Raw genomic sequence first — 12,090 nt, forward strand, 5'->3', positions numbered from 1 at the left:
CTCTTCGCCGACGACTCCAATCATCCAGCCACAAGATTCTTTCCGTATCAGCGCAGCAACCACAGCCACCCAAATAGGTCTTTCACAACAACAAATTCAAACCCTGGGTCGTTGGTCATCAGAAGCTTTCAAAACCTACATCAGATCCAGCTGCTTCCACATCAGAAACACACAGCAAGCCCTAATCAATTAAATTGTTAATTCCCATCACCTATACACCAGCCCGCATTTTAATCAATTCTATTATCTCGCCGTATTCACGCCAAATAAAACCAACCATTGTATTTCGTTTTAGACTTTCAGTTTATATATTTTACAACATTGCAGGCTCCCCCGTTCGCACGCAGTGTGGGTTCCCCGTTCATGAGCCGGGCTCAGTCCCCCTCCTGAAGCGTCGGTCGAACCCTCCCGTTCGAATAGCAGTGAGAGCCTGCCTGATTCATACGTAGTCGGATGCTCATGTTCGTGTTGCAGTGTGGGTTCCCCGTTCGTGGGCGGCAAAGGGTCTATTCCCGTGTCCCAGCCACTTCGAAGTGCTGGTCGAACCCTCCGGACCGTCCGATGCCACGAGCAAATTCATCCAAAGCTCCCGTTGGACGCTGCAAGGGCCCTCCCGGTCGAACGGCTAAACTCGATCCCGAATCACGTTCATACAATATCGCGCCGTAAGCAAGAGCTTACTGTTTAACTGGTGGCGGGGCTTACCCGTCCAATGCCATTGAACATTAAGCCCCCGTCGGATGCTGCGAGAGCCCTCCCAGTCGAACAGTCAAGCTCGATTTCTTGCAAATACCTTCTCGTGCCCTTCACTTTTTTGGGGGGTTAATTTCACTTCGTTCTATCATTGCTGTCCTGAGCTTACTTGGCTTTTTTGGGGGAGTACTCTGGGTTCGGGCCAAATTCCGAGCTCAGAGCCCTCCCCCGGACAGCACGCCAAATACACATAATTACAATACAAATTACTTTATTTTGATTCATGTATGTGTAAACTCGTGAAATGAAGTTTTATTTAACTAAATTCGGGAGGCGCATGTTCAGGTAAATCAACCAATCAGTGCAAGAGGAAGCCGGTATATAAGCCGTCTCTCACCTCTATACTGGGACATGTTTCACAGCATCCCTCCACCACCCCATCACCTCACTCTTGGCAGGTTTCTATCCCAGTTAAGGAGGGGGAGTACTCTGGGTTTGGGCCAAATTCCGAGCTCGGAGCCCTCCCCCGGACAGCACGCCAAATACGCATAATTACTATACAAATTACTTTATTTTGATTTCATGTACGTGTAAACTTGTGAATGACAGCGTCGTGTTACGTCTGTTGTCATGAAATAACGTATGACTGTCATTACCAATCAAAATGCGTGTTCATTTAAATGCAATGTGTGGACTTTTTACACCATTTCTCCTATTTCCATTTAGCAAAACTCTTTTTTTTTTTTTTTTTTTCTTAACAACTACATACCCACCCCACCCCTAAACCTACCCTTAGTGATTTATAGTGCATATACACTTTGAGGACACACGTTCCCTGGGATCGAACCCACGATTGCATGATCACATGATTGCATATTGTTATTGCAATGCTCTGCCAATCGAGCTACGTGAAACCTGAAATAGGACATAAAAGGGAACAATGCATTAAAATGAAGGTGTCCTGTTGTCGATAGGGGCGCCACTTTAGTAAACGCTCCTATGGGTCGTATTTCAGGGAAGTGACAAACGACCTACATGGTCGTATTGGTTGGAGAACATGTTGGACAAAACAAGTCAGTGCTGTTTGCAAACACCCAAATTGCCTATAAAAGCCAAAAATAAATCTCTAAAAACAACAACAAACAATTTATTCTAGCTTTATGCATTCTTTTTTTTTTATCAACATATGAATGTGGATAGGGTTTCATAAAATGCAACATTTTGAACAAAAAGCTGAGAAGATCTCTTTTTTTATTATCAAATTACATCTAGATCAAATTCAGAATGATGATCAAAACATAGAGAATGCATCCATCAACAGTATGCACAGTCTTACACCTCCTCATGGGCTTGACATTTCATTCAGTAACGTTAAAATATTTGATTTATATGCTGATTGTTTGTTGATCATGTTAACTTGCATATACCTGATCACTGCTTCTTGTTTCTGCTTTTTCATTAGCTGTGTTTTGATCCAGAGGTTCTACTGATTCAGAAGATGTGTTATAGCACCCCCTAACAGTGAAATCAAGGTGAATTTTAACTCATTCCCCACCATTAACAAAGTGATTTCTTAGACAACACTTCCCTGCCAACAGAATGTTCCAAACATACTAACCTTAAAAAAAGGTTCCACTAACATCAAGAAAACATTTTAACATTTCCATAACCAAAACAGAAAGTTTGAAAAACATACTTAATAAATGCCTTCCCAACTAACAACAACATTTGTTAGCTAGGAAGTCATTTATTACAAAAAATTAACATGGATACCTGTAAAACTGCTTTAAAACGATATGTATTGTGAATTAAATTGAATATTATTTATTTCTTTAAATACAAAGTAAATGAAATGCTTACTTCTTCATCAGGGAAAAAGCAAAGACATTGGAACAACGAGAATCACTCCAGATCAACACTTGCAACAGCAAAAGACTGAAAAAATGAATAAAGTATTTCACAAACTTCATCTTGAAGTCAGACAACTCAAACTGAGAGCCTCAGATGTTCTTCAGATAACTGAACATTCAATACAGTCCCATGAGTCTTGTGCTGAAGAAGAGCTGATTCAGACTTTCATACAAAAACTACTGATACATAACTATAGAGCAAGATACATTAAAACTAAAGTGAACAATGAGCAAGACCAAACAATTCAAAGAGGCAGTGACTCATCTGAAGATGAGAGTGATATTTTTGATGATGTTCATAAAAACAACGAATCAAGTCAGTCTGAGCAAATTCATCCGATGGATCTTCAGATGGCCGTGTTTCATTGTGCTGATGGTTTCCTGAAGCAGCTGATGGTCACTAAACTGTCCCAGTGTCAGTACGCTCTGCCTCTGCTTGTTCCTGATCCATTCACACAACAGATTGTGTTTCCTCTCTGGACATTCAGACAAATCAACAAGAGCTGGAAGATCAGAAACACCAACAATGAAATCAGTCAAACCCATCCAGTCTACAAGGCAGAAACTCCAATGGTGTCTTTCTTCAGGTTTGGCTCTGTGTCTTCATCCAAGTCTCATCTGATTAACAGTCTGATCAATGAGAAACACAACACGTTCTTCCACAGGAACTGCCCAGGCAGCAGCAAAACCAGAGAACTGATGGATGGAGTGGTGGAGATCGCCTGGTTCTGCCCATCTGGAGCAAACACGGATAAATTCACTGACTGTGTTGCGTTCTGTAATCTACACGGTGATGCAGGAGACCATGAGAAACAGCTGCAGATCCTCACTGAAATGGCCTCAGTCAATGTTGTTCTTCTGCCACAACTTCAGAAGAATGACAGAAGTGCAACAGTAATGCAAAGTCTGTACAGGAACAGAAAGCCACTTATTTGTCTTTTTACTGAGGATGAATCTACTCTAACTGAGATGAAGAAAGAGAAATTCAAAATCGGTCTTAAAGACAGAAATCAGTCAGATGTATCTGAAGAGCTCAGAAGAGCTATAAATGATTGTCTCTCAGAATCATCTTCTACTTTCAGACTTGAAGATGTGTCCAAACACTCAGACATCAGAGTAGATGAGGAAGATGATAATGACTGCAAGAGAGGAAGAAAAGCATCACAGCAGATGATGAGTTTACTGGAGAAGAAAGATCTGACAGAAATTAAAGACTTATTTCTGCCCTGTCAGGGGAAACTGTGGCATCAGTGGTGTCAGAAGAACAAAGAACTACATCGACCTCGAGCAGAAGAGATAGAGATGGAAATAAGTAGAAAACAAACAGAAATTAAGGAAATTCGTCAACAACAGCATGAATCTGACATCAGTGATTTTATGAAGCTCTTTATTAAAGAAATGAACTCACATGATGATCATAAGATGTTTTTCATTAAATGGCTCATAATCCTTCTGGATGAATATATATCAGCTGACCTTTCAAATCTACATGACAAGTATGATGAAAAATGGTCAACAGTCCTAAAACTGAAAGAGAACACTGATAAATCTGAGCAACTCAAGGCTGAGCAAATTGAACTTGAGAGAATATCTGAGGATCTTCAAGCTGCAGCCTTTGGTTTGGAGCACATCATGAGGGAGATCGGTCAGATCTATGAATCATGTTCATCAGTGAAGAAGAACAAGAAAGACCTGCAGGTTCACTTCTCTTCTCTCCCGAGTCTTGCAGCAGAGATGATGATCTCTGGATTTCCACTGGAGCTGATGGATGGAGATGCTGCTCATGTTCCTGTGATCTGGATCTCTGCTGTTCTAGATGAACTCATCCAGAAACTGGGAGACCAGAGAGTCTTTGTGCTGTCAGTTTTAGGCCTTCAGAGCTCTGGGAAATCCACCATGCTGAATGCCATGTTTGGACTCCAGTTTGCCGTCAGTGCTGGCAGGTGCACCAGAGGAGCTTTCATGCAGCTGGTCAAAGTGTCAGATGAGATGAAAACACAGGTGAACATTGACTATATTCTGGTTGTTGATACTGAGGGTCTTCGTGCTCTAGAACTGGCTGGAAGATCAACAAGACATCATGACAATGAATTGGCAACATTTGTTGTTGGTCTTGCAAATCTGACCTTGATCAACATCTTTGGAGAAACCCCATCCGATATGCAGGACATTCTTCAGATTGTTGTTCAGGCCTTCATGAGGATGAAGAAGGTCAGACTGAATCCCAGCTGTGTGTTTGTGCATCAGAATGTCTCAGACGTCACAGCTGGAGAGAAAAACATGGAGGGAAGGAGACGACTTCAGGAGACAAGGGATGAGATGACAAAACTTGCTGCTGAAGAGGAAGGCTATGATGCAGAATGTTTCAGTGATGTCATTAAATTTGATGTTCAGAATGATGTGAAGTATTTTGCTCAGCTCTGGGAGGGCAGCCCACCAATGGCACCACCAAACCCAAACTACTGTGAGAATATTCAACATCTAAAGGAAACTATTATGTATCATGCATCAAAATCACAAGGAATGATGCTGAAAGACTTCAAAGATCGTATTAAAGACCTCTGGGAGGGTTTACTGAATGAACGATTTGTCTTCACCTTCAGAAATTCTCTGGAGATTTCAGCCTACAGAAAACTGGAGACCGAATACAGCAAGTGGTCCTGGAGTCTACACAGTGCCATGATGGAAACTCAGAACAAACTACACAACAAAATAGAAAATAAAGCAATTCATGAGGTTGAGGAAACTGATCTTCAAAGAGAACTGAAGGAGACAAGAGAAGAAGTGGAAAAATCAATGTCAGAATTCTTTGAGAAAGACAAAGATAAAGATATACTGATTCAGTGGAAAACATCATTTGAAATCAAAATCAAAGAGCTTCAGGAAAACATTGTGAGAGAAACAAAGAGGAGATTAGATGAGATTCTTCAGCAGCGAGACCTGAAGAAAAACAATGATGCTCAGAGGACATTTCAAGAAAACAATCTCTTTGAAAAGATCAAAGAACTTGCTTTAAAAATGAAAGACAAAGCAGATGATGAAGGAACACTGAAGAAAGAGTTTGATTTGTTTTGGGAACAGAGTGTGAAAAAGATCACCAGAGACACTCCTCCAATTGAAGACATTGACATGATAAAAGATGTGAGAGAGATCCTCCGTGACATCTATGAAAGTATTCCTGTAGACCACTGGAAGGAGAGCAGTGAGAGCATTAATATTTTCACTGTGCCGAGTTTTTCAAATTATGTTAATTTAAAAAGGTCCACAAAATCATGGATTAAAGAGGCTGTAAAGGGTGCTTGCAGAACAGTTAAAAAAACATTTGGTTATGGTCAAACTCTGTCTCCATCAGATGAAACCCAAATAAGATCATTAGTTAATGATGTTGTTCAGCAGACAGACAAAATGATTCAGTCATTTAACATTTCAAAGATGGGCTACAACATCAGCTGCATTCAACAACTCACAGATTACATCAAGGCAAGAGTAACAGAACATCAGGAAGAAGCAATGAATTATGTGTTTAAGATTGAATTCATTATGGATTTGGGTCTTTCCATCTGTATGAGAGCAAAGAAGATGATCACTTTCCAACACAGACTGTACAGGGAAGCCAATGATCCTGAAATATATTTTGAGAGGAGGAGAGAAGAGTACTATAGTATTTTCCAAAAATACGTTCATGGAGCAACATCAGCTGCTATTTTTAGTGAGATCATCTGTCAGAAACTGAAAGAGCCCATTGAGCAGAGTGTCTACAAGAAGACTGCCAGAGATCTGACAGATGAAATGAAAACAAACTGTGAATCATTTAATGGAAACAGATCAAATCTGGAGAAACACATCCTGAAGACACTGGCTGAAGAGGAGGATTTTAGCAAATACATTAACTACATCAAAACTCCCAGAGATCACTTCAAGAGTTTCATCAGAGATGAAGTCAGTCGGTACATCACTGATAAGTTCAGTGTCAGTGTTTTACCCAAGATGAACATTAACATTAAACTCCTGCAGCAGAAGATCATGAAAGCAGCACATGAATCTACTGAACACGTGAACAGAGATGTTGGTTTATGGTTGAAGAGTTTCACACAGAAGCTCTCAGATGTGCTGATCTTCTCTGAAAAAGACCTCAGTGGAGTGAAACATGAAGGTGTTGATGATTTCAACCTCCTAGAAGATATGTTAAGACTAGAACTTCATGCTATAATGTCTGAAATCAACAAGAGACTTGACACAAAGACATTTGATGAAAAACTTGACCTCAAGTTTAGACCAGACAAGCTTCTGATTGATCACTTCTGTCAGTGCTGTTGGGTTCAGTGTCCATTCTGTAGAACCATCTGCACCAACACCATAGAAAACCATCATGGAGATCACAGTGTTCCTTTCCATCGAAATATTGGACTAAATGGGTGGTTTTACAGAGGAACAACATACTTATCTATTAACATCTGCACATCATCAGTAGCAAGTGATCGATTTTTTCATCCCAATGATTCAGATGATACAGTCCTCTGGAGAGAATACAGAACAGCAGGAGGAGTTTATGCAGACTGGAGCATCACCCCTGATCTCTCTGAACTGCCCTACTGGAAGTGGTTTGTGTGCAGATTCCAGAAAGATCTGGAAAAATACTATAGTAAAACATTTGAGGGGAGTGGTGAGATCCCAGATGAATGGAGAAAATACTCAAAACAGGAGGCTATTGAGAGTTTGGATAAATGTAATTAAAATGTAATTAATGTAATTAAATTAAGTTTTTTTTTCAGCTCTTTGATTTACAGTTTGAAACAAGCTTCACCTCAGCGACTATCTATGCAATAATCTAAATTTAAGTTTACAGACTAAGTGTGATTAAAGTTTAAATGTAACCAGTCTTTAAAAAGACTGCAAATGTTCTTCATATCAATGTGAACTGATCTGTAGGCTATACTTAAAGACATTAGATGCAGGGAAAAAAAATCTAGATAGTCTTTAAAAATGATTCCAGATTTGAAAACCTTAAAGTATATCTTTAAAATAGCTTGTATAAAAAGTTTATCAAAGTAGCAGCTAATATGTGGTAAATTTTAATTTGTAATAGTTTGACAGTCACTTCTATGGCAAGCCTTGTGGCATCAATGCAGAGTTTAGTTTAAAGCTCCTTTGCATGTGAATATAATAAGTGACAAATTTTCCGTATTTTTGCCAGAGCTATAGATTTTGTAAGTGCACATTTGCATTTAATATCTAATGACATTAAATATCATATTTTATGTATTTAGTGCATGAATACACACTGTTTATTGTTGTTATTAACAGGAAATTGTATTAATATCTCAAGAACATTTGTTTGCCAATTTCTGTAAAGGTACATTTACATTAATGTATATGATGACATTAAAATGCTATTTTACGTATTAAGTACATGAGTGCACACTGAGTGTTTATTGTTATTTACAGAGTGTGATTGATGTTGATGAGTGGCAGTAATGTTTGTACTGTCTGAAAACAAAACAGGGTTCACAAACTGTCTAAATATGTTCACCATGGTCCATTTCTGTACACAATAAAGAGTATAAAATATATATAATTTTATCTTAGTAAGATTAACATTTGAACCATTTTTAAAGTTGTTTTTTTTTTATATATTATTATTATTATTATTATTATTATTATTGTTGTTGTTGTTGTATCATTTGATATTTAAGTAAATTAAAACCCAAATGGCCAGCCCGCAGGCCATTTACCCCCCTCCCCCTCCACCCGGCCCGCAACTGATCTAAAAAATAAAACATAATTCGGCCTGCTAAATCATTATTATTATTATTATTATTCTCTAGTTGTCTCATAATATATTCCATATGCAAAGAAAAAGTCGCCGTTCTAAGGGGCCATTCACATATCACGTCACGATAAGTTTCATCAAAAGAAAAATTGATTTCTAGCCCTTGCATTAGCTCTACTACTAGATATATTTATGGAGATGAGAAATAAAAACCCACCCTGTACAGCTATGATCAGCTGTTTGACTGAGCTTTCGATGTTGTAAAGGAAAGGCCGAAGCTCATCGGTTGGTCTGTGTCACATGAAAAGTCGAGATGTTTCCATCTCGCCGCGACATTGGCGTGCCAGGAAAAATGAGCTAAATTACAGTAAAAGCACTCGCGCAAGTCACGAGCGTCGATTTAAACCACCGAAACGCGTCCGATGCTACCATTAAACGTTACCGATGCTCAGATGGCATCTTGGGCAAATGTGGCTCAGCTGTGTGAGCAGAATTGCTGCCAGGTGTCTGGAAAGAAATAGAATAATGTACAAATGTATTCAGGGATTGTATTTGTTCAGTACAGTGTTGTTCAGTGCAAGATTTTGATGTTATAAGGGAAAATACTGTTAAAAAACTAATACTGTATGTAACAATGATACAGACACTTTTTTTGTTAAAGATGGCAAAAATATTTTAGAAATGAAATTTGAAGTAAATGAAAAATAATGCAAAGGAATGTAAATTTTCAGAAATTTTGCACCTTCTTGTGCTTGAATGTTAAAATGGCCCTCCTATGAGGCATCAATCACAACAACGGCCCCCAGCCAATTTGAGTTTGAGACCCCTGCAAAACTTGCATTTAAAAGTGTAATCCAGCAATTTCTCTCAAAAACAAATCCTGTCATCACTGGTGCGCAATCACTAAAAAAGAGTTTTTACTACAAAATGATGTGAAAATCATCCCAACACTCATTAATGTAAAACAATATATTGGTTTAGTCTGCATTTTGTAAGACACTTTTTGAGCTGGTAAAGCCATATTCAATGGAGGGTTAATGGCCAAAAGAAACTAGATTTAAAAAATAATAATTCAATTACAACATGGTGCACAACAAAATCAAAATATAGAGAATGAAGGTCAAAGACACTTAAACTGACACAAACCTTGGTGTCATTCCTGAACACATGTAAAAATAAACATACCTGGCATTTCTAAGGTGTCTGCTGCTTTTTTTTTTTTTTTTTTTTTTTTGCCATGAACTAAAAAAAAAAAAAACTGCCCCAACATCAGTAGCTGGTGATAGAGCTTAATATATTCATGTATAATATCAGTCCAATGCAGCTGAACAGCTTGCTGATGTTGGAGAGTGAACACAGGTGTTGGAGTCAACAGAACTCATCTGTGGTGCAGTTACCTGTTCACTGTAAAAAAAAAAAAAAAAAAAAAAAAAAAAAATATATATATATATATATATATATATGCAAACAACTAACTTAGCAAGATATCAGAGGCAACTATAACATTTGAAATCACAACTAATATAGCCCACTCATAACAAAAAATAGACACATATGCTCCTTTTGTATTATTATACAGTACAAAACCAATATTTTATATTTTAGAAACTAAATTATTGTTTAGCACATTGTAAAAATCTACGTTTGAGATGATATTCCTGAACACAGTATTTAACAGTAAACACAGGTCTAAACGTTCTTGGACTGTGGCATTTATCATGTTAAAGTATTAGCACTCATATTACTGTAGCCTATTATGCTTTTATATTATAGAGAATAAAAACATGGAATGTTGCCTATCTGCCTGTATATTTAATATTTCAACACCTTCCACTTGAATTCAAACATTCAGTCTGGCAATATAGTCTGATATATATAAAACCCAATATAAAAATATGGCAATATAAAAACCTATGGAGGTAGATTTGTAGCTAATCTCCAGATAAATCGATTATGATACACAAATAAATGTAAAGATATTCACAAAAAATAATCGCATGCACAAATGAATAGAATGAGATCTACAAATATATGTTAGGAGTTTCACAAAAAATAATTAAATTCACAAATAAATAAAATGAGATTTGCTAATAAAAAACATATTCACAAATATGTGTTTATGTCACAAGCACAACTCTGCCTGCATTTATTTGTGAATCACCACCTGTACATTTGTGATTTGTGGATGGCTGCACGCATTTGTGGACCTCTTCCTGCACCTCAAGCGTTTGTGGATTCTGAAACAATTCTAGCGTCAGGACTGCAGACAAATCCACAAATAGGTCGACTCCACCCACCGACCACTCAAGCCAATCAGTTAACGCCACATTGCACTGACCAATCGCAGCACACTCTCGCTACAACCAATCACGTTTTGCTTTACAATCGGGGGTCAGCTGAAATTCAGACAGCGAATGGAGTAACCACAGACCAGTTGAATATTAACAAGCAGTTTAAATTTTTTTATGAGGAATTATATACATCGGAGCCATGTGACAAGGCGAACATAGCTATTTTTTTTTGCCAAATTACAAAAAAAAATTACCTACCATCAGTGAACAAAATGAAGCCAATCTTAAACAATCCATATCAACAGTGGAGATTGAACAAGCTATTAAACAAATGAAAAGTGGAAAAGCACCTGGACCCGATGGGTTTATAATTGAATTTTATAAGAAGTTTTCAGGAAAACTATCCCCTATTTTGAAAGAAGTGTTTAAGGAAATAATTGAGCAAAAAATTTTACCACCAACAATGTCCCAGGCTATTATTACAGTTGTACACAAAAAAGGTAAAGATCGGCTAAAATGCGACTCATATCGCCCTATAAGTTTGCTTTCAAATTATTATAAGATATTAGCTAAGATCTTGACAGTGAGGTTGAATCCTGTCATGCAGTCTATTATACATCAAGACAAGACAGGGTTCATACCTGGACGGCAGCTCTCAAGTAATCTGCGAAGACTTTTCAATATACTTTATTCACAAGGCAGCCCACGCCTACCAGAGGTTCTGTTGTCATTAGACGCACATAAAGCCTTTGATCGCATAGAATACATGTATTTATTCACAGCCCTGAAACATTTTGGTTTTGGATCTAGTTTTTGCACTTGGATCAGTATACTCTATGCACACCCAACTGCTTGTATAAGAACCAATAGGGTAATATCAGACTATTTTTGTTTGCACAGGGGTACAAGACAGGGCTGCCCCCTGTCACCACTCTTATTTAACATAGTGATAGAACCCCTAGCTATAGCATTAAGGAATAAGGCAGATCTGCTAGGTATAAATAGAGGTGGGAGCACCCATAAGATTTCGTTGTATGCAGATGACCTCATAATATACAGGTGCTGGTCATATAATTAGAATATCATCAAAAAATTTATTTATTTCACTAATTCCATTCAAAAAGTGAAACTTGTATATTATATTCATTCATTACACACAGACTGATATATTTCAAATGTTTATTTCTTTTAATTTTGATGATTATAACTGACAACTAAGGAAAATCCCAAATTCAGCATCTCAGAAAATTAGAATATTACTTAAGACCAATACAAAGAAAGGATTTTTAGAAATCTTGGCCAACTGAAAAGTATGAACATGAAAAGTATGAGCATGTACAGCACTCAATACTTAGTTGGGGCTCCTTTTGCCTGAATTACTGCAGCAATGCGGCGTGGCATGGAGTCGATCAGTCTGTGGCACTGC

At 37.8% G+C, this 12,090-nt stretch overlaps 1 protein-coding gene across 3 annotated transcripts in view; it reads left to right on the plus strand.

Moving 5' to 3' along the window:
* LOC127508640 (interferon-induced very large GTPase 1-like) overlaps positions 1–8,012 on the plus strand; it is a 97,705-nt gene extending 89,693 nt beyond the window's left edge. For 2 of the 3 annotated variants that reach the window (XM_051886768.1, XM_051886769.1), the window contains 2 exons: positions 2,156–2,225; positions 2,565–8,012. In XM_051886768.1, the coding sequence (XP_051742728.1) occupies positions 2,637–7,337 (4,701 nt within the window). In that variant the 5' untranslated portion in view covers positions 2,156–2,225; positions 2,565–2,636 and the 3' untranslated portion in view covers positions 7,338–8,012. The remainder of the gene's footprint in view (positions 1–2,155; positions 2,226–2,564) is intronic. The other variant, XM_051886767.1, reaches the window with a different exon arrangement.
* The last annotated feature ends 4,078 nt before the right edge of the window (positions 8,013–12,090 follow it).

The sequence above is a fragment of the Ctenopharyngodon idella genome, chromosome 3 (genome assembly GCF_019924925.1).
Source record: "Ctenopharyngodon idella isolate HZGC_01 chromosome 3, HZGC01, whole genome shotgun sequence".
Taxonomy (NCBI): domain Eukaryota; kingdom Metazoa; phylum Chordata; class Actinopteri; order Cypriniformes; family Xenocyprididae; genus Ctenopharyngodon; species Ctenopharyngodon idella.